Source organism: Globicephala melas, chromosome 10 (genome assembly GCF_963455315.2).
Source record: "Globicephala melas chromosome 10, mGloMel1.2, whole genome shotgun sequence".
NCBI lineage: Eukaryota > Metazoa > Chordata > Mammalia > Artiodactyla > Delphinidae > Globicephala > Globicephala melas.
In genome coordinates, this window is record NC_083323.1 from 68016977 (window position 1) to 68043282 (window position 26306).

General features: G+C 36.3%; 2 protein-coding genes across 4 annotated transcripts in view; both read left to right on the forward strand.

Annotated features, from left to right (window-relative positions):
* The window catches only part of LOC132598018 (pseudouridylate synthase PUS7L-like), a 4102-nt gene extending 4029 nt beyond the window's left edge, over window positions 1-73 (forward strand). The window contains exon 3 of the mRNA XM_060306968.1: window positions 7-73. Coding sequence (XP_060162951.1) covers window positions 7-73 — 67 coding nt within the window. The remainder of the gene's footprint in view (window positions 1-6) is intronic.
* A 5927-nt stretch (window positions 74-6000) lies between these two features.
* The window catches only part of PUS7L (pseudouridine synthase 7 like), a 31255-nt gene continuing 10949 nt past the window's right edge, over window positions 6001-26306 (forward strand). For 2 of the 3 annotated variants that reach the window (XR_009565651.1, XR_009565650.1), the window contains exons 1-8: window positions 6001-6157; window positions 7935-8127; window positions 10273-10371; window positions 14144-14225; window positions 15760-16040; window positions 19421-19474; window positions 21049-21547; window positions 23599-23757. Coding sequence is in view for 1 of the 3 variants with exons in the window: in XM_060307070.1 (XP_060163053.1) it covers window positions 6027-6157; window positions 7935-8127; window positions 10273-10371; window positions 14144-14225; window positions 15760-16040; window positions 19421-19474; window positions 21049-21375 (1167 nt within the window). In the remaining 2 variants the exon portion in view is untranslated. Of the gene's footprint in view, window positions 6158-7934; window positions 8128-10272; window positions 10372-14143; window positions 14226-15759; window positions 16041-19420; window positions 19475-21048; window positions 23569-23598; window positions 23758-26306 lie in introns of those variants that run through there. The other variant, XM_060307070.1, reaches the window with a different exon arrangement.

Sequence of the window (26306 nt, forward strand, 5' to 3'; positions counted from 1 at the left end):
GACCAGGTTTAATTGGCCTGTATCCTACGTGAAGGATGGCAAGGTGTTTCAGATGGTCCTGTTTTATAAGTAAACAGCACAGCATTTAAAATATAAACAGCAACTCAGATTTGCACAAATGTGTGTATCTGGCACAGAAACAATGTACTATGTAGGGAACTCTGTGATGTAAGTGAAAAGAGTTTGGACCTTGGAGCTATGTGGGTTTTATTTTACATTACTTTAGTTCATAAAAAGGATCTATGAACTTTTTAATATCTTTGGGACTTAGTTTCCATAAATGTAAAACTGGAAAGAATAATACCATGGGCAAGTTACTTAACAATTCATAACTTTTGGTTGTACTTTAAAATGGGGTAGTAGTAAAGCCTAATTCACAATGATACTGCTAAGGATTAGATGAAATAATGAATGCAAATGTTTAGTATGTAATCGTTTTTCAAATGTTCGTGTCTTCTGTCTTGGAAATTTGTCCAGTTGTATGACTTACTTTTCATGAAAAGCTGCTAGTATAGGAGTTGACACGTGAGGCCATGCAATAAATGTTAACAGATAAATCTGTTTTGAAGGAAAAACAAAACTAGTTTTACACGTGGGGAGAGAATTGCTGATCAGTGTTTTAAGCAGGTGTAGATTTTGTACGACTTGAAATTCTAACAGTATTTGAATTAATGAACCAAAAAATTGTGGAAACTTTTATATATTAGTTTAAATTAGTTTTACCAAAACTATGAATAATTGGAGAGACATGTTCAAGAGAGGAATTGATGGTTCACCAGAAGATAGTATGAAGATACTGGGGATACCTATAAGTACAAGAACAAAGAAAAAGACAAAGATAAACTTTGCTTATCCCAGATATTGCTTAGGCCAGCCCTTTTGTAAGAACAAACATAGTTCATATAAAAAAATTCCTTAATAAGTAGACCTACCTAAAAAATAGAACACTTAAAAAAACCTTTTATTTTTATTGTTATAAAATATACATAACATAAACTTTATCATTTTAACCATATTTAAGTGTACAGTTTAATGGCATTAAGTACATTCACGTTGTTGTACAACTATCACTGCCATCATCTCACAGACTCTTTTTCATCTCCTCAGACTGAAACTGTATGTCTGTTAGACAATAACTCTCTATTCCCTTCTCCCCCTAGCCCTCTCCTCTAGGTATCTCATATAAGTGGAATCATACAACTTTTGTTCTTTTGTGATTGGCTTATTTCACCTAGCTTATGGTTTAATAAGGTTTACGTGTGTGTGTGTTAGAATTTCTTTACTGTGTTAGAATTTCTTTACTTTTTAAGGCTGAATAATATTCTGTTGTATGTATACATACATCTTGTTATTTTGTTTATCCATTCATCTGCCAGTGGACACAGTTGCATCCATCTTTTGGCTATCGTGAATAATGCGGCTATGAACATGGCTATATTGGTTTAAGTTCCTGTTTTCAGTTCTTTTGGGTATATACCCAAAAATGGAATTGCTGGATAATAAGGTAATTCTATGTTTAATTTTTTGAGGTAGTGGTATACTGTTTTCTTAGACACTTTTTTGAAGAAGGAATTGTATGAAAAATTTAAGCGTCCAATGACATTTTCATTTTAGGTATTGCATTTATAAGCTCTAGAAGTTTTATTTGGTTCTTTCTTAGGTCCTCAATTTCTTGTTATGTTCATGTTTTCCTATAATCTTTGAGCCTTTTTTTTTTTTTTTAATTTATTTTTGTCTGTGTTGAGTCTTTGTTGCTGCGCACGGGCTTTCTCTAGTTGCTGCGAGCGGGGGCTACTCTTCTTGCAGTGGGTGGGCTTCTTATTGCGGGTGGCTTCTCTTGTTGCGGAGCATGGGCTCTAGGCACATGGGCTTCAGTAGTTGTGGCCGTGGGCTCAGTAGTTGTGGCTCACGGGCTCTAGAGCGCAGTTCGAGCCTATTTTTAATGGGTCTTTAAAAATATTTGTCTGCTAATTTCATATCTGTTGTTTCTGGATCTGTTTCTATTGACTGACTTTTATTTGGCTCATGGGTCATATTTTCCTGTTTCTTTGCATGTCCAGTACTAGTTTTTGGAGGTCAAACATTGTGAGTGTTATCTTGTTGAGTGTCTGGATTTTGTTGTCTTGTTTTAGAGAGTGTTGAACATGCTCTAGCAGGTAGGAAGTAGTTTGCAGATCCATCTGAGGCTTCATCTTGAATTTTATTAATGGAGGTCCAGAGTAGGCTTTACGCTAGTGCTGTCATACAGCTCTACTATGTATTTAAGGAGCCTATCCATACTGGACCTGATAGAGAGGAAAACTACTAGAATTTGAGCTGATGTTTTAATGGGATGAGTCTTTGGGGCATTGGGAAAGAACGAGTATATTTTGAATGGGGGTGGGACATAAAGTATTAGAGCCAGAAGGTAGATTCTCAGTATCTGAGAAGACTCTCAGTGGCTGGTGTGACGAATGGAACATGACAGAAGTGATGGTGTGTGATGTCTAAGGCTAGGTCATAAAAGGTATTGCCTTTTTGCGCACAGTTCTTTGATGGCTCACTTTGGGGTAAGCTAGCTACCAGACTTTAGGGCTATTAAAGCAGCTCTTTGGAGAGGAACTGAGGCCTTCCGCCAATAGCCAGTACCAACTTGCCAGCCATGTGAGTGAGTGAACCCCTTGGAAATGGATCCTCCAACTCCTGTCAGGAGTTTTGAGTAACTGCAGCCCTAGCCACATTGTGCTGCAACCTCCTGAAAGAGCCTGAGCTAGAACCCACCAAACCACGGTGCTCTTGAATTCCTGCTCCACAGAAGTTCTGAGAGATAAGTGAACATTGTAACCCAGTAGGGTTTGGGGCAACTTGTTACACAACACTAGATAAATAATATGTAACATTTAATTCTAGGCATGCAGATTACTAATCAGCAAGGAACTCAAGGGGTCACCTATGCAGATTTCTGGAACACGTTCTCTTACTCTGCACTATGAATTCCAGCCTACTGGGCCTTCTTGAACTCCAGCCTCAGCAAGACCACTGTGCTCTACTTGAATTCCTCCTCCCTGGCCCAGAAAGTACCCCTAGTTAGAAAACCATGTGTTTTTTTTTTTTTTTTTTGCGGTACGTGGCCTCTCACTGTTGTGGCCTCTCCCATTGCGGAGCACAGGCTCCGGACGCGCAGGCTCAGCAGCCATGGCTCACGGGCCCAGCCGCTCCGCGGCATGTGGGATCCTCCCAGACCGGGGCACTAACCCGTGTCCCCTGCATCGGCGGGTGGACTCTCAACCACTGCGCCACCAGGGAAGCCCAAAACCATGGTATTTTAAGACTCACCTCGTTTGTTTTGCTTTTCCTTTTGGATCACAGTTCTGTGATGCCTTTAGTCCAGGGTCCAAAGACAGGTGTTTCATATGTTTTGTCTAGTTTTCTGTTTGTTTACAGTGGGAGTTCAAGGTTGGTACCAATTATTCCAACATGGTGCTAGAAGTGGAAGTCTCTAAAATTGAATTTTAAAATTTAGCATAGTTGATTTTCTTTTCCAATACTTCATTTATTCCAAGTAATTAAGAAAATGTTATAAATCTTATAAATTCAACATAAATTTGGTGATGTTTACATTTTCTTATATGTGCCAATATTATTTACTAACTTAATGAGATTTCAGTGTAAGAAAGACAAGTTTAAATCAATTAGACATTTTTAATTGGAATTACTTGAGTTTCATTACCTTAAACATTCCAAGTGCATAAGACATTCATTAACACAAATACTAAAAACCGTGAATTTGATCGTCTTAAATATTTCTATTCTAAATTCTGTATCTTCATGGATAAAATATACCTATGCACTAAGGCTAATCAGCAACAAACTGATATAATCTCAAACAATTTGGAGGCTCCTTCTTAGATGGCTGAGCTTGCCTAATGACCTGTGAGTGACATGCCTAGATTGTCAGGGACAGATTTGACACATTGAACTCTAGTTATCAAACACATGTACTTTAAAACTTTAAGTGTTGCTCTCCTAGCCTTCTTACTTTATATAATACACTTTCTTGGTCTGTTTTTCACAGTTTGTACCTCCTAGCCAGGCTGCCACAACACTTTTAAGATATTTTAGTGGTGTCTAATTCCGTAGATTTGGTATATTTGAAAGACTACTATATTTTTTCACATTATTACTAATTGATTCTCAAATGTTTCGTTCCAGGACTAGTATAGCTCTTATAAATTACTGTGAGCCCCAAACAGCTTTTGTTTATGTGTTAATTGTATTTAACCTATTAGCAATTTAAAATGAATTTTAAAAGATATGAATTTATTTAAAATAATCTATTTTATTCATCGATGCAGGTGATCAAAAGGTACAAACTCCCAGTGATAAATAAGTCCTGGGATATAATGTACAGCATTGTGACTACAGTTAATAATACTGTGTTATATATTTGAAAGTTGCTAAAGGAGTAGATCTTAACAGTTCTTATCACAAGGAAAAAAAATTTGTAGTGATCATTTCACAATATGTACAAATATTGAAGCATTATTGCTGATTTTAAAAACTTTTTCATAAATGTATGTTTTTCTTCATATTTTTGAGACTTGCTATTTTCATGTTTTTTGAGGTTATTTATATAGAGATCTAAAGAACATACAGATCTTTCCCTTTCTTTTAAACAGTGTGATTTCTAAAGTGTAGATATTACAAGCTTTTGTTTAGCTATTTCATATGTTCAGAGATAGATAGATAGGTAAATTTCACATCCTTCTACTTCCTGAGTCACATGTACGTTAAATGTTCATTTTTCTTAGAGCACTCCTCAGAGAGACCCGTGTAGCTGCAGATGACAGTTACAAGAGGTGAACAAAATAGAAATTATTCTGCAGAAAACTTTGAATTTCCTTTTCATGATTTGAGGGAAAAGGGCAGTACTTTGAAGCATCTTATATGTATATGGTGAACTGAGGATTGAGGTATTTTGTTACTGTCAATGTTGGCAGGTTATATAGGCCAACAAGTTGGGGGGCTGTTTTGGTGGCCGTTACTGCACTTGTTCCTCCTTCCTCTTCTGCACCCTCACTCCTACTCTCTCATCTAGTAGACATTTGAAGCAGCTAGCATGAAGCAAGTATGGTTTTATTTCCTGGTTTGCTGGCCTGGAACTCCCAGTCCGTGGGGTGCACAACTTAAAGAGATAAATTATAACATGGTGTTCAGTGTCACAATATAGATAATGACAGCTAGTGGAGACATGCAGATTTAAGTAATTAACTTCCGGTAAAGTTCATTTATTCATCCATTCAATAAATACTTGAATACTTACTATGTGTTAGGCTGAAGATATAATGGTCAATAAGATAGGGCTTCCCTGGTGGCGCAGTGGTTGAGAGTCCACCTGCCGATGCAGGGGACACGGGTTCGTGCCCCGGTCTGGGAGGATCCCACATGCCATGGAGCGGCTGTGCCCGTGAGCCATGGCCACTGAACCTGCGCATCCGGAGCCTGTGCTCCGCAACGGGAGAGGCCAAGGCAGTGAGAGGCCCGCTTACTGCAAAAACAAAAACAAGACAAACGTGATTGCTGCTGTGGCCATTGGGTCTTGAAGCATGAATAGAAGTATGGCAAATAGTAAATGGAGGGAGCACATGAAGGCTCTAGTCCATCCAAGGATTGTGAGGAGTTCTCTGTGTTAGGATTATAGGTTATATGAATGGGAGTGACACATGCGGAGACTGGAAGGGTAGATTAGGGCTAATGTGACTGGGGCCAGTATGAGCGTCAGATCAGGGAATTTGGATTTTTTTTTTTTTCTGTAAGCCTTTAATGAGCCCACTAGAATTTTAAAAATGAGCGCTGAAATCCATGAGGTTTTGTATTTTACTGGTTGTATTTTGATTAAAAAGTACTCATTATTTAAATTAGTGATTTGATTCATTATAATGATCTGTCAGTCTGCTAAGAATGTAATTGATGTATGTTAGCTGCTTTTTTTGTAATAGGGGATTGTTTTTGTTTCAGCCTTTACCCTACGAAAAGAAAATCTGGAAATGTTTGAAGCAGTTGGTTTTTTAGCTATCAAACTTGGAGTGATTCCTTCGGATTTTAGTTATGCAGGACTTAAAGACAAGAAAGCCATCACTTATCAAGCAATGGTTGTTAGAAAAGTGACACCAGAGAGGTAATAAGATGTTACTTTAAAGGACAGACTTTATTTTCTTATTGCATCAAAAACTCAGAATAATACTGGGAGCATATTAATCTCACTATCAATAGTAATTGATTACAGGCTTACTCAGCACATATTCTGCATTAATAGTATAATTAGCTTCTAAATAGAGTTTTGTTGTTGAACAAAACTCTATTTAGAACTCTAAACTCTATTTAGAAACAAAACTCTATTGAACAACAAAACAAAACTCTATTTAGAAGATAATACATGTTTATTTAGAAGATAGTACATGTATTATTTAGAAGATAATACGTGTATTTAGAAGATAGTACATGTATTATTTAGAAGATAATACGTGTATTTAGAAGAAATACATGTTTATTATAGAAGATTTAGAAAATAGAATAAAAAAGAAATTAAATGTCACTAAAAGTTCTCTTACTCAGAAATAACCACAATAACACTTTGATCCATTTCCTTCCAGTCTTTTTTCAAATACTGTGCTACATACAGATGCTACAAAGCCATTTTTTACATATGTGAAAATCGCACTGTGTGTGTAATTTATATTTTACTTATAGAAATAATTAGTATTCTTAATGAAAATTTATGTCATGAAATATTTCAGAGTCATGTTCATTATACAGACTAATTTATTTAACATTCTTCTGTTTTGGGACATAGAAATTTATTCCAGTTTTTCACTGTAAATACTACTGTGATTAATATGATTGTACTTAAATCTGTGCCTTGTGGATACTTTCCTCAAGATAAAGTTCAGAAAGTTGAATCATTGAACCATAATTCTGCCTAACTTGATGTAATATTGATATATTAATCTTTAGTCATCAGATGTTTAAGTATTCACTACTTGCAGGTAGATGTTTCAAAGTTCTTATATGTGGGACAAAAAAAAATTGTTTGTGATTTTGTCTTTGTGGTCAAGAAGTGCAGTATAGTAAGAGAGAATGACTTTAGATGTTAAAAGGTATTTAGATGTTAAAAATTAGTTTTTAACCATCAAAGACAAAACAAGTTATTAGTTTCTAGGAGGAGCAGGTACTTTGATTTGGCTTATGGGTAGGGGATTTTAATTACCCATCAACTAACAGTAAGATTTTAGCAGATGTAGAAAATCTGAAGATAGTTTAGAGGGGCAGTAAGCTAAAAAGTCTGCCTAATAAAGCAGATAGTTCCTGTAAGGACTACAGAAAATATGATGTAAAGAAGAATTTACATCAGTTCTTATAGGATCTTAAAAGTTAGGCTAAGACAATTGGAATCTATTATTTAGATGTTGGTGAAAAATTGAAAATTTGAATAAGGAAGTGTTCAGAGCAGAATTTTAGGAAAATCCTCTGGCACTAGTGGTTTTTTGGTAACATTGGAGAAAGAGAGACTGAGGAGGAAAGGAGCAAAGTCTAAGGACAGGAAGAGCAGAGAACAGTTAAGAGGTTCTATCCCTTGAACTAAGAAGTCAGAAGGCTACATAGAGTAGTAGCATTAGCTATATGTGTTCCAGTTCTTAAAATAACTCTTAATATATTCCTATGATAAAGGGTTTTTAGTGTACATTTGTTAAAATAAATGAAAGATGTGTTTTTGAAATAGTTCCCCCAATTTTTGTTTTAGTATTCTGATATAAGTGGTTGTCTGCCAACTGTCATTTAAACTTTATTTAAACTAATTTTTTAACATTTTTAACATAATTTTTTAATGTTTAAGCATTTAAACTAATTTTTTAAATGTAAGATTTAACTGAGTCTATATGATTTATCATTTATAGGTTGAAAAATATTGAAAAAGAAATTGAAAAGAAAAGAATGAATGTGTTTAATATTCGGTCTGTAGATGATTCCCTTAGACTCGGTCAGCTCAAAGGAAATCACTTTGATATTGTCATCAGAAATTTAAAAAATCAAATAAATGATTCTGCAAACCTGAGAGAGAGAATTTTGGAGGCAGTAGAAAATGTTAAGGTAAGAAAACTGCACTTTTTAAAAAATTAATTTATTTTTGGCTTAGTTGGGTCTTAGTTGCTGTACGCGGGATCTTTCATTGCGGCATGTGGGCTTCTCTCAAGTTGTGGCGCGTGAGCTCTAGAGTGCGCAGGCTCTCTAGTTGTGGTGAGCGGGCTTAGTTTCCCCACAGCAGGTGGGACCTTAGTTCCCCAACCAGGGATCAAACCCGTGTCCCGTGCATTGGAAGGCGGATTCTTAACCACTGGACTACCAAGGATGTCCCCAAACTGCACTTTAAAATAGAGTTTTATAGGAAAATCTTTATAGTCCCTTCCTTTACATTGAGATAAGAAGGGAAATTTTTCTTTTTCTTTTGTACCTTTTCTTTTTATTGCATGTATAATTATTTTTTAAAATGATAATTAGGGCCATTTGACTTATTTTTTTATTTTTCTTCTTAGTACATATTTTTGTATTGAAAAAACACAACTTTAGTGTAATAAAAAAAAATTGTATAGTGTTCCTCAGTGTGGGGGTAAAAACTATCTGTATAAAAAGACAGATTGTTTTGTTTTGTTTTGTTTTTAGTATCTGTCATATAGAGTAGTATTTCAGGCAAAGAGATTAATTTTGGGGGGAACTTTGTCTAGTAATTCTTTTCAGAAATCTTTGGCAAATAGTTTTTATATTACTTTTCAGAATCTTTTTTCTCTTCAGTCTAATTTTGAGTTTTGTTTCAGTGTATACAAATGATAAATCATATACATATTGTCTTACAGTAAAAAAATTACTTACCGTAAGTTTTTAAATAACATTTGCCAGGCATCTAAATATGCACATACAACCATAGCCTTCATTCTGATCATGTAGACTATGGGTTCAGCAAACTTTTTTCTGTAAAGGGCTAGATAATAAATATTTGTGGTTTTGTAGGCATATGGTCTCTGTTGCAGGTACTCTACTGCTGTTGTGTGGAAGCATCCATGGACAATATGTAAATGAATGAGCATGGCCATGTTCTAATAAAACCTTGTTTACAGAAACAGGTGTTGGGCCAGATTTGACTTGTGGGCCAGTTAATAGCTTGCTAACTCCTGATCTAGACCCATAATGCTCAACCTGGGGTGCTTTTAAAACATTTCAGCAGTCTGTCTCTTCTCCCAAACCAATTAAATAAGAACATTTGGGGACTTCCCTGGTGGCGCAGTGGTTGAGAGTCTGCCTGCCAATGCAGGGGACACGGGTTCGTGCCCTGGTCCGGGAAGATCCCACATGCCGTGGAGTGGCTGGGCCCGTGAGCCATGGCCACTGAGCCTGTGCATCCAGAGCCTGTGCTCTGCAACGGGAGAGGCCACAACTGTGAGAGGCCCACGTACTGCAAAAAAAAAAAAAAAAATACATTTGGGGATGCAGCTTAGGCATTAGCATTTAAAAAAAAAACTCCCTAAGTGATTCTTCTCTACAGCTAACACTGAGAAACACATGTGCATATTGCCATGTGCATATTGCCAATTACAAGATTCTTTTATTGAAATAAATACAACAAGAAAGACTTGATTACATATTCCGACACAATAATTGTATTTATTTATCTTAGTTTGGGGCTATAACAAAGAACCATAGACTGGGTGATTTTTAAACAAGAGAAAATTACTTCTTATAGTTCTGGAGGCTGGAAGCCTAAGATCAGGGTTCCTGCCTGGTCTTCTTATTGTATTCACACACTGCAGAAATAGAGTGGGCTAGTTCTACCACCATTTCTTATAAGGGCACTAATCCTATTCATGAGGGCTCTATCCTCATGACCTAATTACCTCCCCAAATCCCCACCTCCAAACACCATCAGATTGGAGGTTAGGATTTCAACATATGACTTTTGGTGGCTCACAGGCATGCGGTCCATAACAATATACTTTTTTTTTTTTTTTGTGGTAAGCGGGCCTCTCACTGTTGTGGCCTCTCCCGTTGCGGAGCACAGGCTCCGGACGCACAGGCCCAGCGGCCATGGCTCACGGGCCCAGCCGCTCCGCAGCATGCGGGATCCTCCCAGACCAGGGCACGAACCCGTGTCCCCTGCATCAGCAGGCGGACTCGCAACCACTGCGCCACCAGGGAAGCCCAACAATATACTTTTAATTAATTGATTTTTTTTTGTATTTATAGAATAAAGGGTTTGTGAATTACTATGGACCACAGAGATTTGGGATGGGAAGGAAAGTTCACACAGACCAAATTGGATTGGCTTTGCTGAAGAGTGAAATGGTATGGATTCTTTAAAAGTATGGACTTAGCTGTTTTGTCAGTTGTCCTTACTACATAAGCCTGCTCCTTGCTTTCTTAACCCAGCATATAAAGGCAGCTATACCACCACATACATATACCATACATTACATCATGTTTATTGAGCAGCCACTATATTCTTGGTATCACATTATAACAAAGCAAACTGTATGTGATGCCCCTTGTATTTAATACCTGCTTGAGACTAACAGGGACTTGACCAGCGCTCATCAAATTCTTAGTGAGCTGAATAGAGGATTTTGAGAAAGTTAAACCCTGATTCGAGAAATCTGGTATCAGATATTATGCAAGATAGGAATTCACCCAATGGCAGAGACCAAGAGGAACAGCAAATTTGAAAAAGAAAATCTGGCTAGTTTCAAATGAAACTAAAAATGCATGTCACAAATAAGCCACATTTGCCCAATTATTATATTATATATTTTTAAAATGTATATTACATATATATAATTACATATTATATATACACATATATTTTCACACTGATTACAGTATACATAATAGAGAAAAACCACAAAACTATGAAAATTGTATATTTGAGCAAATGCAGTATTATTCATATAATAGTGTCATGCTTACTCATTTGTGTTCTGATATGTTTTCTTGAGTGGAAGAGAAAGGAACAGTAAAAGCACTTGTGAGAAGCATTGTGCATGTGAACATCATCTTACACATGGAAATAAGGTTGACAGCTGGTGATGTAGACCACATCTGCAAAACTGCAGTCAGTCTGGGCTTAACATTTCAGAGGGAGTTTAGCAAGTGGGATATAACTGATATGATAAAGGGTCTAGAAACTGTATTGATGAGAAATGATTAACTGAAAAGTGTTTCTTCAGTCTAGAAAACTCTGAAGAGGAAATTAACTTAAAGTATTGGAAATTTTGTCATATGGAAGAATTTAATAGTTAGGGGTCTGAAGAATGCATCATGTGTTCTGTTTGAGTTCTGCCAGTTGTCTAATATGTCACTATAGGCAGGTTAATTAATTTTCCCAGCCTCGGTTTTCTTATCTGTAAAATGGACATAATACGTATTTTACAAGATGTTCGTGAGAAGTAAATGAGATAACTTTTGTGAAAGCACCTAGCGTAGTGTCAGGCTCATAGTAAGATGAATGTTCAAAAATATGATTAGACTGTTAATTGTCTGGTTTTAACAGTGGTAGAAATTCAGGGGGCCAAGTTTTAGCCTAGTGTAAGAAAGACTTTTCTAAGAGTTGTCCAAAGAAATGGGCTTCCTCCTCCGCCACGCCCCACCCCAAGAACTGGAAATTCCTCTTGCTATCATTACATTTAAACAAAAGCTGGCTGGCTACCCCTTCAATGGCTACCTCTTTCAAACTTCATATTCCATGCTCCTAATTATTTGTAAACTTGCTAGACTGTTGGTTATCAATTATTGCTGTGGAACAAATTACCCCAAAACTTAGTGTATTAAAACCACAAGCATTTATTCTCTCACTATTTCTGCGGATCAGGAATCTGGGAGCAGCTTAGCTGGGCATTTTTGCATCAGGGTCTCTCACGCATTTGCAGTTATCTATCAGCCTGGGTGGTCTCTGAAAACTTGAGTGGGTACCAAGGATCTACATCCAAGATCACTCTCATGGTTGTTGGCAGGAACCTTGAGTTTCTTGACATAGTGGTACTCGTGGCATGGCTTCCCCCGGAGAGAGGAGTCCAAGAGCACAAAAGAGAGAGAGAGAGAGAGAGACCGCAACAGAGAGAGAGAGGAAGACCACAACAGAAACCTCATGGATAACCAACAAGGACCTACTGTATAGCACAGAGAACTCTGCTCAATATTATGGAATAACCTAAATGGGGAAAGAATTTGAAAAAGAATAGATACATGTATATGTATAGCTGTATCACTTTGCTGTACACCTGAAACTGTCACAACATTGTTAGTCAACTGTACTCTGACATAAAATAAAAAGTTAAAAAAAAGTAGGGTCATATATCCCGTTGCGGAGCACAGGCTCTGGATGTGCAGGCTCAGCGGCCTATGGCTCACGGGCCCAGCCACTCCGCGGCATGTGGGATCTTCCCGGACTGGGGCATGAACCCGTGTCCCCTGCATCGGCAGGCGGACTCTCAACCACTGCGCCACCAAGGAAGCCCGGTCATATATCTCTTGACACGCTCTCTTTGCTAAAGGAAATAGAATATTCCTTCAGAGAAATGAAATGAGAAAAAAATTGCAGTTTGGTAAAATGGAGGGGAGTAATTCCTTTTCAGAGGATACAGTTTTTAGCCTCATTAAAGTTCTTTAAAAATAGAGCATTTATTCCTTTCTTCATTCATTCATACTCAATAAATATTCATTGAATAAAAAAAGAAAAAAGAAACTTCAGTGTCTTTCATAGCCTAACCTTGGGAGGGACAGACCTTCACTACTTCCGTATTCCACGGTTATGCAGGCCAACCCTGATGAGTGTGGGAGAGGACTGCCCAGGCGTGAGCACCAAGTGCTTGAGACCATTGGGGCTGTTTTAGAGGCTGGCTCCCACAGCTGGAAAGGCAGATTTTTTTTTTCCTTTTGCTTGAATTACGCCCTCCCCAACCTTTACATTCCTTATGTCTCAGTTTAAATTCTCATCCCATTACCCAAGAATTAGTGAATTCCCCTTATCTTGTGACTGCACAGCCTCCTAGACTTCCCATCTCAGGTTTGATTACATTTTATAATTATTGCTTATTTAATCTTTTCCAGTAAACAGAGACCACAAGTCTCTTGCTCAACACTCTACCCCTGGTTTCTCCACAGTGCCTAGCACATGGCAGATGCTTAATAGTATTTGTTTGAATGAATGAATAATGTTAACAGAAGAATTGAGTGGGAGATTAGGTTGCTTGACCTATTTTAAGATCCTTTCCGGGCTTCCCTGGTGGCGCAGTGGTTGAGAGTCCGCCTGCTGATGCAGGGGACACGGGTTCGTGCCCCGGTCCGGGAAGATCCCACATGCTGTGGAGCGGCTAGGCCTGTGAGCCATGGCCGCTGAGCCTGCACGTCCGGAACCTGTGCTCCGCAACGGGAGAGGCCACAACAGTGAGAGGCCCGCATACCTCAAAAAAAAAAAAAAAAAAAAAAAAAAAAGATCCTTTCCTACTCTAAGGCACATACTTAGAAATAAGTTGTGCTGGAGACAGTGATAAAATATAGGAACTAGTAGATACCTTTTTTTTTTTTAAAGGAGCATCTTTTAATCTATTTAGGTTTTAAAAGAAAACATTAAAGTTGACAATTTTTAAAAATGACTTTGGCAATTATTTTTAAGACCACAGAATTCTGAGACTTGAGAACATAAATGAAATTAGTGGCTTGCCATTCCCCTATGCTTGTTCCTTCCCTTATTTTTGTTGTGTATTTTTGTTGGCTAAGTCTGAGTTTTATGTCATCACTTAATACTTCTGTTCATAGTTCGATGATAGAGGCAAAGAATGACAGAAGAACTGTGGAAGTGGTGGGGGAGCACTTTTCCAGTCCATAATATTTTAAACCTCTGTATCAGTTTGCTTTGTACAGGAGGTTAATTCTAAATTTAACATTGTTTAACTTTTGAACACTTAAAGACAAAATTGCCACGTAAAATATCATGTTAAATGCTTATTCTTGTTCCTTTGTTAAATGTCTGGCATTTGTTAGATGTCAGACAGTTTGTACCTTTTTAAAAAAAAGTAATTTTTCATTTTCATTTAACACATGTTTGCTTGTTTGGTTTTTAAAGGTGAAGGCTGTACAGTTATTTCTTACACCAGAAGAATTGGATGATCCTGTAAATAGAGCAAAGAAATATTTTCTTCAAACTGGTACTTAAAAAGTTTCTTTACCCCATACATAACCATGCAGATACATAATATAAGTGTTATGTCAGCAGGAGGGCATTCATTACAACATAAATATGATAAGAAATAGACTGTAATATATTGTATATTTAAGCATTTTTATTACGTGCCCTAGGCACTCCATTTTTGGCCAGATCTCTGGGATTTTTGTCTGTTCTAATTCTTGCTTGGGGGTAGGGGTGAGGGAAAAGATGCTTTCTGAGTTTTTCTTGGCCTAAATCCTCGAAGGATTTAGGTATTGATGGAAGTATAATTCACTACAATCAGAGGAGACTGAAAAAATAAACTAAATAAAAGTACATTTGTTATATCTGATACTTTGTGCATTGTTTTTGATCTAGTTGCCATTTAGCCCTGATTGCTGATTTTGCAAACTTTAGCCCAATATATGTAGAATGCTTAATGAGAAGCACTAAAAAAAAGTTGTTACGAGTGTGGGTTCTAGAGTCAGTCTACGTGGGTTTAGCTCTCAACTTTAGTACTTCCCAGCTGTACAGTCTTGTGCAGTCATTTAGTTTCATTCTTTTAGTTTCTTCATCTGCAAACTGAAGCTAATAATGGTACCTAAAAGACTGTCATGAGATTTAAATAAGATAATAGATATAATGGTTGTAATATAGTGCCTGGCACGTTCTGAATACTGAATAAATATTACTTGTATCTAAACAATAACGGCAACCGTAGCATTTTAGAGTCATTCAAATATATGATCGACATATACGTGCATATTGAATTTCACTTACAATGAAATAAAGGACATCCGTTTTCAAATATCTCCATTCATTGTTTTAAATTATGTACATATTACCTATATGTCATGATTCATAGGAGAAAAATATTTTTATGCCACACCAGAATCTGTAAATAGTGTGAGCATTTCAAATTGTTGTAAGTAATCTAAGTAATACTAAGGAAAATTCAAAATTGCATCTATTGTAGGGTCCTGAGAAAATAATTTCCTTTTGGCAGTGATTCTTAAACTTTAGTGTGCTTAAGAAACCTGGTGCATTTATTAAAATGCTGAATCCAAGGCCCTCCCTGAATAAGCATCTTTGCCATGGAGTCCAGTAACCTAGTTTTAAAAAGCATCCTACTAGCAAGACCTAATAGTACACTTGAAGGATCCAGATGTCAACCCTTTCTTATTCAAAAAATTCTGTGTAAAACGTCTATAACAGCTCTTTAAAAATCTCTAAGCTCAGGGGTTTATGTAATGCTTTAAAAAAAAAAGCCCTCTAAATAACTACAAATTAGTTTATTTCCATCCTGAAGTTGGAGTTACTAATGTTGTGCTCTTTTTAAAGCAGGGAGAGTGATTGAGCCATATGATTAATGATCTTTATTAAAAACCAACAAACAAAACACCTCTTCAAGTGTAGCTCTGGTTTATAGTTGGTGCTGAGCATCATCTTCATATTCAGGTTCCCAGGATAGCTCAGTTCATTTAGAGAGCGTGGCCTTTAAATAAAAGTGACTAACTGATCTTCGCTTTATTCAGAGGATGCTAAAGGCACACTTTCACTGATGCCTGAATTCAAAGTTCGGGAGAGAGCATTGTTGGAGTCCTTGCATCGCTTTGGCGTGACAGAGGAGGGCTGTATCCAGGCGTGGTTCTCTTTCCCCCATTCCATGCGCATATTCTATGTTCATGCATATAGCAGCAAAATCTGGAATGAGGCAGTATCTTACAGACTTGCAACCTATGGATCAAGAGTGGTGGAGGGTGATTTGGTCTGTTTGGATGAAGATATTGATGATGAGCATTTACCAAGTAGTAAAGTAAGTGTCATTTCATCAAGAGTAATTACCACACCAGGAATACTAATTTTCAGAAGCCCTTATTTTAGAAACAATTTAAAACTAAACATGCTCTTCTTTTTTTTTTTTAACTTATATTTGCTCATCTCCTGCTTCTACTCTGCTGTCAGCTGACGCTTAACATGCTATTGAATGGAAAAATAAAAATAGTTAGTGGTATGAAATGAAAGTTACAAAGATAGTAAACCTTCCGTTAAAGAACACATTCTTTAGAATAAGATTTTTATAATAATGGTATATAGGGTATGTAATGTCATGTGCGTTTCTTTTATATAGGTGCGATTTTACAACTTGCTTTTTTCCCTCGTAACAGTATCTTAGAGGCATTTATATTAATGAAATATAAGTTTGTATTGTAAAAATTGATCCTTCCATATCCTCCCCATCCAACTAGTATTTTTATAGTATTTTAATCTCTGTGGGATTGAACTAAATAATGAAATTTAATTCCGTAAATCATGTAAGGAAATTTATTTTATAGTATTGTAATGCAAAAAGAGCAGACTATTCTCCATCATTATCTTAATTCAATCTCACAAGTATATTTTAAAAATTAAGGGATTTGAGTAGTGCTTTTGTATATAACATCATAAAATCATTGACCTTTAGAAGACAAAAAGATTTTAGAGACCCTCTTTTCTAATTCCCATTTTATAGAAATGAAATTGAGACCCAGGCTGGAGAGGAGACAGATTAAGTGACATAGGTAGCACTTAATCTGTTGTCTGATTCCTAGCCCAGATTAGTCTCTACGAGAGAAATTGTGGAGTGTAGAAAAGGTGTCCGCATCTAGAGATAGGGCATGGCCCAGTTTTTCAAAAATGGAGAAAAATAGACTGAACTTTCCATAAAGGAAGCTTGTTCTAAATTAATGGCAGAGTTCTAGATGTATGAATTAAGGATTTTTTTGGTTTCAAGTGATGGAAACCCACCTCAGACTAACTTAAGGAAAACAGACAGGAGTTTCTTGGCCCTCATAACTAAAAGCGCATGATTGATTCAGGCACAGCTGTATCAAGGGGCTTAAGCAGTGTCCTGAATCATCCGTCTCATTTGCTTTATCTTGCAGCTCTGCTTTCCTCTCTGTTAGATCCATTCTCAGTTTCTTCTCCAGAAAAGAGGGCTTTTCTTTCCCAACAGTTTCAATCAAAGCCATGGAATTGAGCCTCAGTGGCTAGGAATGGCTTGGCTTGGGTCACATGTCCCCCGACCAGTTATTGTGGACTGGAGTATGTGATTGGCAAAACCTATGTTCCAAGGGCTCCTTCCTGGAACCATCCCATCCAAACCACATTTAAGAACTGGGAGGAAAGCTCCCAGGAAAACGCAGGTGCACTACCAGAAAAGAGAGAGTAAAGGCTGAGTGATGAGTGAGCCAGAACAAAGATGTCTGCTTTACTATTTTATTAAATGAATGGCTTATGAATATTTAGATAAAGTGATCACTAAGAGCATAAATCATTAAGAATGGTCATTTAACTGAGACACAGACTCTGAAACTGTGTAAGAAAAAATCTAGCAGCATCGTAGATTTTATTTTACCTCATATGAGTGGAAGAAGGGATATGTCAGTTGATTCCATTTTGATAAATAATGAAAAAAGCACAAGTTTTTTAACACCTTTCAGAAAACATGTCCGTTTAAATATTACCTAGGCAACACATTATTTAGTAGGTCAGCCATTTCTAATTCAGATTTTCAGAAGTTAAAGATTACTCTGACAAAATATAACAATAATCTCTGAAATGCATATCTTATACGACTTCTTTGTTCCATGTAACATTTGCACGGATAGTTTTGTGATCAAGATTGAATCTGCTTTTCTTTCAGGAGATGTAGTAGAAAAGAGAATATTTTCTCCTTTACATTTTGCAGAGTTTCCTTTTATTAGCAGCAAAAGTGTCTATATTTTTAAGATCAATCATTTATACTTTATTAGTTAGCACTGAGAAAAGAAAAGGCAGGAACTGGAGTCTCAAGACGTAAAATATGTATAACTGAATCACTTTGCTGTACACCTGAAACTAACACAGCATTGTTAATCAACTCTACTCCAATATAAAATAAGAAGTTAAAGAAAAAAACCAAAATAAAACCAAAAAAGACATAAAATATGAAAAGGAAAAAGACAAACTAATATTTCTAATAAATGGTATATAGAACATGTCATGTTGTGCATCTGCATTAAAAATTGTAGGAAACTGAGTCCCTTTTTGATAGAACTACTAGGACTACCTATATATCTTAATTTCAAGTGACTTGGCAGATTGTCGTATAGTTTTTTTGTGAACAAGATGGAAAAATGTGAGTTAGACAATGAGAATGGTGAATTCATCTTTGCAGAGCAGCCATACAGCAAAATCATGTTCGTTAATTTATTGATTGATATCAACCTGGAGGGAGTTCTCTAAAGACAAAACATGGTACTCTGTACTTGACCATGTTTGTTCAGTATTTTCATAAATTACTTAAATTGCAGCATTGTAGGTATGCTTATGAATTTGTGAAAGACAAAAAGCTGGAAGTAATGATGCAAGAGAGATCATAGCCCCATGTATTTGGTCAGATCACATCTGGAGTGTTATGTCCATTTCTGAGTGCAGCAGTTAAAATGGGTTATTTACATGTAAACAAACAAATAAATCCAAAATGGAAAAACAAAAAAGGAGAGACATTATTGATAAGAGTAGGGAGAATTGGGAAAGCAAGCAGGTTTAGAGAAGATCTAGACATTATATTATATGATGAATGCTTTAGGAAAATGAGGCTGTTGTAATCCTCATGGAATGATGACAGCTGCCTTTATACTTGAGCTTTCATGTGCCCGAGAAATCAGAATTATTCTCTGTCCTAGAGCAACATTTCTCAAACGTAGCTTATCACTCACCTCTTTTTTTTTTGCCTCGTATGTGTGACACCTATTACTAGTCTATGAAACGCATTTTGAGCAGCACTACTTCTCATAGATTATTATGACATTTGTTAGGGACAGAGGTTGGGTGTTCTCACAGAGGCAGATTCTTGATTCAGCATAGTAAGAAAAAACAACTTTGCAGTTTAGAAAAAGATCGTTGGTAACTGAGGTGAATGTGTTGCTTCAGAGTGTTAGCTGCCCAACATTCTCTGTGTATTTCCATGGAGTTATCAGGGCTTAAAGCAGGAAGAATCATTCTAATTTTTAAGTAGTCTACTCCTCTGGAAAGAAATTGTGAAAAGGTCTTGTTTGGGTATGTGTGCATTCAGCTAAGGAGTCAAATTGTACATAACAGAGTTAGGGAAAATTGAGGGAATTTGGAACATTTGAAAATCATCTGTATTTTCATCATGTTTTTAAAAAATAGGTTCATCTAGTAACTGAAGAAGAGGAATCAGCTAATACATATGCAATACATCAGGTAAACGTGCTTAAAAATTAGTATCATTTAGATCTAAATGTACACATTGTGCCCAAAAGACAATATATATTAACCAGTTCCCTTCCTTGCTCCTTTTTTTTACCACTTTTAATTCAGTTATAATTTATATAATAAAATTCACTCTTCTCAGTTTACAGTTCTGCAAGTTTTGATATACGTATAAAGTCATATGACCACCACAAAAATCAAGATAACAGTTTCATGTCTCCCCCAAACTTCCTGTGCCCCTTTGTAGTCACCCCCCACCCCTGCCCCAGCCCTGACTCAGCTCTTTTCTGTTCTATGGTTTTGCCTTTGAAAGAGTATCATAGAAATGGAATCATATAGTTTATGGCCTTTTGTGTCTGGCTTCTTTCAGTGAGCATAACGAATATGAAATTCAGTCATGTTGTGTGTATTTGAGTTTTTTACCTTGTTCCTTTTTCTGACTACCTTTTGGCTGCGTTGGGTCTTCCTTGCTGTGCGTGGCTTTTCTCTAGTTGTGGTGAGCAGGGTCAACTCTTCGTTGCGGTGCATGGGCTTCTCATTGCAGTGGCTTCTCTTGTTGCGGAGCACAGGCTCAAGGCGCGTGGGCTTCAGTAGTTGTGGCACGTGGCTCGGTAGTTGTGGTTCGCGGGCTCTAGAGCGCAGGCTCAGTAGTTGTGGCTCATGGGCTTAGTTGCTCCACGGCATGTGGGATCTTCCCGGACCAGGGCTCAAACCCATGTCCCCTGCATTGGCAGGTGGATTCTTAACCACTGTGCCACCAGAGAAGCCCCATGTTTTTAAATAAGTAAGAGAAATGCAAAATTATCAGCCAAAATACCAGTTACGTGATTGAGTAGTAAAGGTTATTGTTTGTGTTCCGGAAAGAATATGCTTTTAGGATTGTATAACTGCACAAAGATGAAGTCTGTTGGCTAATTAAGTGTACCTCAACTTCTTGTTTCATCTCTTCTACATTAACAGCAGTTTGTCTAATAATATCCGACTTGAGTTGGTTGCCTTGGTAATTGAGTCCTTTTTTTTTTTTTAGATATACCATGCAAACACAATATTTATTTAGTTAGTTATTATCATTATTTATTTATTTATTTTTGGCTGCGCTGGGTCTTTGTCGCGGTGTGTGGGCTTCTCTAGTTGTGGCATGAGGGTTCCAGAGTGCGTGGGCTCTGTAGTTTGTGACACGAGGGCTCTCTTGTTGAGGCATGCAAGCTTGGTAGTTGTGGTGCGGGCTTAGTTGCTCTGCGGCATATGGGATCTTAGTTCCCCGACCAGGGATCGAACATGTGTCTCTTACATTGGAAGGCGGATTCTTAACCACTGGACCACCAGGGAAGTCCTTTAAGAGTCCTTCTTGATTTTAGTTGGGTCTTCTCTTTTCTGGGCAGCGTTAAAAAGAATCAAAGTAGTGTAATACTCAATAGCATGTTTTAGACTGATTGTAATGTTGATATCCTGAGTCTGTTTTTACAGATCCAGGTCCCAGTCATAAAAGTAAATTTAAAATATGATCAAATATTTTTCCGAAGGCTGTTTCACGTATCTTTTTTTTTTTCCCTTTCATTGCACAGGTGGTTCTTCCAGTGCTTGGATACAATATTCAGTACCCAAAGAACAAACTAGGGAAGTGGTACCAGGAAGTACTCAGCAGAGATGGACTACAGACATGTAGATTTAAAATACCTACTCTGAAACTGAATGTTCCAGGATGCTATAGAAAGATTTTGAAACATCCCTGTAATCTCTCATACCAACTAATAGAAGACCATGATATTGATGTCATGAAGGAAGGTTCCCACATCGATGAAGCAACTTTATCTCTTTTGATCTCTTTTGATCTTGACGCTTCGTGTTATGCTACCGTTTGTCTGAGGGAAATAATGAAGCATGACTTTTAAAACTGATCCCCTTAATATAATCGTGTATGTGCCACTTTTTAAAGGAAAAGGAGCTAAAGTTTCTTGGGCATCTACCATGTGCTAGGAGCATTATAACTGTTATCTCCTTTAATTACACAACATCCTGATGAAGTAGGAATTTGATACTAACATTCCAGAGGACGGATAGCTAGTAAGTGGCAGCATCTGAGTTGAAGACTCCAAAGCCTTTGTTCTTTCTATTATCTAATATCTCGGTGACCTTTAGTCTGTGCTATAAAAGTTAGTCTTTCTGGACTGTTAGGAGCATATAATACTGCAGGATGACATTAAAGAAGATAACATTAAAGAAAAACATTTTTGGAGTAATGTTTATATCCTCAAGCTCCTTGCTTAGAATGTAGATGAAACTAGGTTGTAATGAAAACAGGGTTGGAAAGATAGATGAAGCATTTTGTTAATTATTGCCATTCTCTCCTATTTTTGAAATTATTAATCAGAACAGTACATTAGGAAAACATAATCCCTCTATTTATGATAGCTACCCCAGGGTAGTTTACCCCTTTATGAGGTAAATAATCTTTGATGAAGATTGAAATAAAATTTTTCCTACAGTTTCTTTATCTTGACATATATTGACCCTCCACTTTTTTGTTATTTTTGTTCTATCATCTAAAACATAAATTTTTAGAGTCAGGCTGATCTGTGCTCAGACTCCAGCTCTGACACGTACTAGTGACTGAGTGTTATTGATTCTTTTTGGGCTCATTTAAGGAATCAAGATAGCACCAGTCTCATAAGCAGCAAACAATAGAATTATCTCCACCTTTTTACGTTGCTGGAGGAAGAAATACATTTTACCCATTTCGAAAATTCTGTATTTGTTGGTTTAACTACCCCACATCACAAACTATCCTTATCTACTTTACGTCAGGTACATTTGGGGGGAAATGGGATATACTGATTGGGAAAATCTGAGCATTCTTTTATTGCTGGTAGCACTACATAATGACTTAAAAAGCTGTCAAGAGTATTGTATATTAGTAATGTGGCACTTTTATATACTTAAGTCAGTCAAACCATTTTGGGTATATTAGCATAAGGAAATAAAATTCCAAAGAAGGAAAAAAACTGTTTGCAATGCAAAATTTGCTTAGTGCAGTATTCCTATATATATAGAAAGAAATTAGAAACAGTTTGGAAGTCCAGCATTAGCTAACTAAAAGTAAAATGAGATGTAACAACTTGATGGCAAAACATTTAGTTATTAAAGTTGATGATGAAGGTTTTAGGTATGTGAGAAAATGTTGCCCCACAAAACCACGTATATATATATTTAACCATATATATAAAACACAAATGCAGTATATACACTGCATGCAGCTTTTACACAGGAGAGGCACTTTAGCATAGTGATTAAAAGCTTAGATACTGGGGACAGACTCCCCTAGTTTGAAGCTTGCCTCTGCCACTTAGAGCAGTGTGGCCTTGGACAAGTTGTTTAAGCTTTGTGGGTTTCAGTTTCAACATCTATAAAACAGGGATGATAATAAACCTACCTCTTAGGATTATTGTGATGATTTGCCGAGTTAATATATGTAAAGCAGCTTAGAAACGTGCCTAGCATTTAGTGATTGTTAAATCAATGTCCACAGATGCAAGTTAGGAAGGGAACAGAAAAAAATGAAAATGCCATTCTGTTAAGATCGTAGAATGTTTGGAATTTTTTTAATACTAGAAAGTTCCTCTTTTGTCTTTATATATTTTAATAATAAACAAATTCAGGACACAAAACTTTCAGATTGTGGTACCATGGATTTTAAAAATTACTTTTATTGCCTTAATATTTTATCGAAAATGAAATGATGCTATATTAAATAGTAAAAAAATTTAGAAATGATGTTTTAACTTTATTTTATATGATAAATTATATCCTATAAATGTAATCAGAAAGTGAATTACTAAATAATTAAATCCCAGTTTTCTTTTAATCATTGGGTAGCAATTAGAAAATACGAAATCATTAAAAATGTGCCATCATTGATAGTATTTTCTTTGCCTGTAGATGGCACTATAATTTTAGGTATCTTTCTAATTTATTTATTTAGTACTTTGGCCCTGTGTAAAGAAAGGTATCACTAAAGTTATTTCAGGTCACCATAAAATGTATTCAGATACTGTTCATGTGAAAAATTATTTTATATACTAATAATATTTGCCACGTTAATTTTTTTTTTTTTTCAGTAAGGACTTGAATAGACTTTGGACCAAATGATGAGCAGTCACCTAAGTTTTTGCAGTTTTTCTGGAGCATTTCAGGCTTTCAGAAGAAGAATCTTTGGATTAGCTTTAATTTTCAGCGTTGCATTTGAAACTGAGCAATAGTGCCTCAGGATTACTAAGGTAAAACAAATGGAGGTCTTTTTATTAAGATAAAAACACTTGGACTTTTGTAAGTTGTAATAAACTGAAGTCATATGCAACTTTGATCCAAGTAACATTTTTTCTGAGTGTTGTGCCACTCCTCTCATTGTAATCCATGTACCCACCCTGTAGGTGGGTAGTGTTTTACCTGTTTTTGCAAATGAGAAAATATTTGAGTGGTTTACTGACCTATTCAAGGTCAAACAAGATGCTATTTGGGAACTTGATTATGCTTCCTAGAGCAGTACTGCTTTCATCTACCTAATATTTGCCTTCTGAAAACAAAATTTTTGGTTAATAATTTCTGTTTCTACCAACTTATTTCTTGATATCGATTAATAGGCATATTGGAACAGGTCTTGAGAGAAACGAGATTCCTTTTGAAGTTTTGAAACCAAAATAAAAGCAAAGGAGATCGTTTAGGAAATTTCCAAAGCATTTTGCGGTATTTTCCAGGACATTTTGGGACTTGTATCTCAATGATGGGCAACATCATTATAGGTTATAGAGGGTTACTTTAGATGATACCTGGTACAATATTAAATATCATTGAAAAAGTACAGTGAGAGGATTGTTTACCCCCCCCATACTCTTTTAATCTCTTAATCAACCATTCTGTTTAAGACAAGGAGAAAGCTGGCTGAAATGAGTTTACATATGTCACTTGCTGGATTTACCTTTTTAACAGAGATTGTGCAGGCCTGAGGCTCAGGAATACCAGCAAGCAACAATATCTAACTAGAATTTCATAATACTGCTTTGTTTTATTGAGTTTATTTTTCTAGTTACCTTTTTTATGGCAAATAATCTTGGTTTTCAACTTATGTGATGTTTCTTGCAAAAATAAATTTTAAAATGAGGAACTCAGTGTAAAGGTAATAAGGAACTACTAGTATAGATATAACAGTAATTATGACAGCAGTACATGAATGATTGAAGTTTGGGAAATAGTGAGAGTGCCTGAACTCAGAGAGTGCCTCTACCACTGCAGTAGGGTGTCCCTTTAGTAACCCACTGAATTTCTCTGTTGTGATCTCAGGTGTGAAGTAATGTTAGTAATCATTTTTCAGTCCAGGACTGTACTGCATCAAACAAAATAATGAAAAATACACAAATGCAAGATACTATGAACACAAGTACTAATGATCACATGCCATATCTTAAAATTTCACTGATAGGGATTTTCTTTTAGAAAATCTTATGAAACACCAAGAACAGTGCCCAGCACCTAGTAAATTCTCGATAAGTGTCAGCTTGTGTTATTATAGTTAATATTACTTTACTGTACTCTCTGATGAAAGTTTTACAGTTGAATGGTTAATGAATTTCCCTTGAGATCTGATCTGACTCTATCTTAGCATAAAGTAATTACAGTTCAGCACACTTTTATTTATTTTTTTGTAAGTGGAAAGAACTACGTATTTCTAAATCTGGGAATTCAGCAGTTCATTCAAATTTAGATCTTTAAGAACTATCTAGGTCAGTGTGCCTCAATATTTTCCACCTGGGAACTACCCTTAAGAGACCAAGAAGAAACGAAGCTGCATATAACAGTGCAGAATTTTCTTGTGTTAATGTCAGGATAGGAGAAGAGGTTGGAGGGAGACATAGGGAGTAAGAGAAATAGGACTTTTCATTTTTTTCTTTATTTACTTCTGAAATGTTTGGGTATTTAAATAAGAATACATTTGTATATTAATTTTGCAATTAATTAAAGAATACTGAAGCTTCAGAGAGGGTAAGGTAAGGGAACTGATGGATTATGATTGCATTTTTTTCAGAATGGTTCTGGTGGGTCATGCCAACATATTGCCAGAGAGAGAAATTTCTGCATTGTACATTTTAACAGTACTAATGGCGGTTAATATAAGTAAGGTTTAGTACCTGTGCTATGGATTTTGCTTTCAGATTCAGAAAGATTCTTACAAATAGCTTGATGTCTCATGGTACTGTTTTAATCTTTTTTTTTCTAAGCCCTTCTGCTTTACATATTTCTGATAAGCCACAAAGCAATGCCAAATATATGACATAATAATCCACAGACATTTGAGTGCCCCTAAGTTAAAGGCACTCTGTAAGATGCTATGGGGAAAGACAAACAGATAATATCCCTGACTTTGAGGGATTAACAGTGTTATGTCCTTGAAGATACCATTTTATTTGAAATGCCGTCTGGAAAAAGAGTATACAGACCACTAGATGGCGAAGGGAAAAACAAGCAGCGTCTTTGCATTTCACTTACGGCTCACTGTATGACGAATAATAGGTTTCTTGACCTCTCAGCACCTCATTCTGAATCTTTAAGTGATACCTATATTAGCATCTCCACGCATTTTGAGATCTCCTCTTAAAATATGCTTTGAAGTATTCAGTCTAAATGCTTCTTTCTCGAAAGCTATAGTTTAAAGAATGGGAAATGGTGTTAGCAGAGTTAATCTTGTGTAATTTCAGTGTGGGTTGTCAGGAATACCTTTAAGTAAAGAAAATGACTCTAATCTTCTTAAGCAATTCGTTTTCTCAGCAACTGG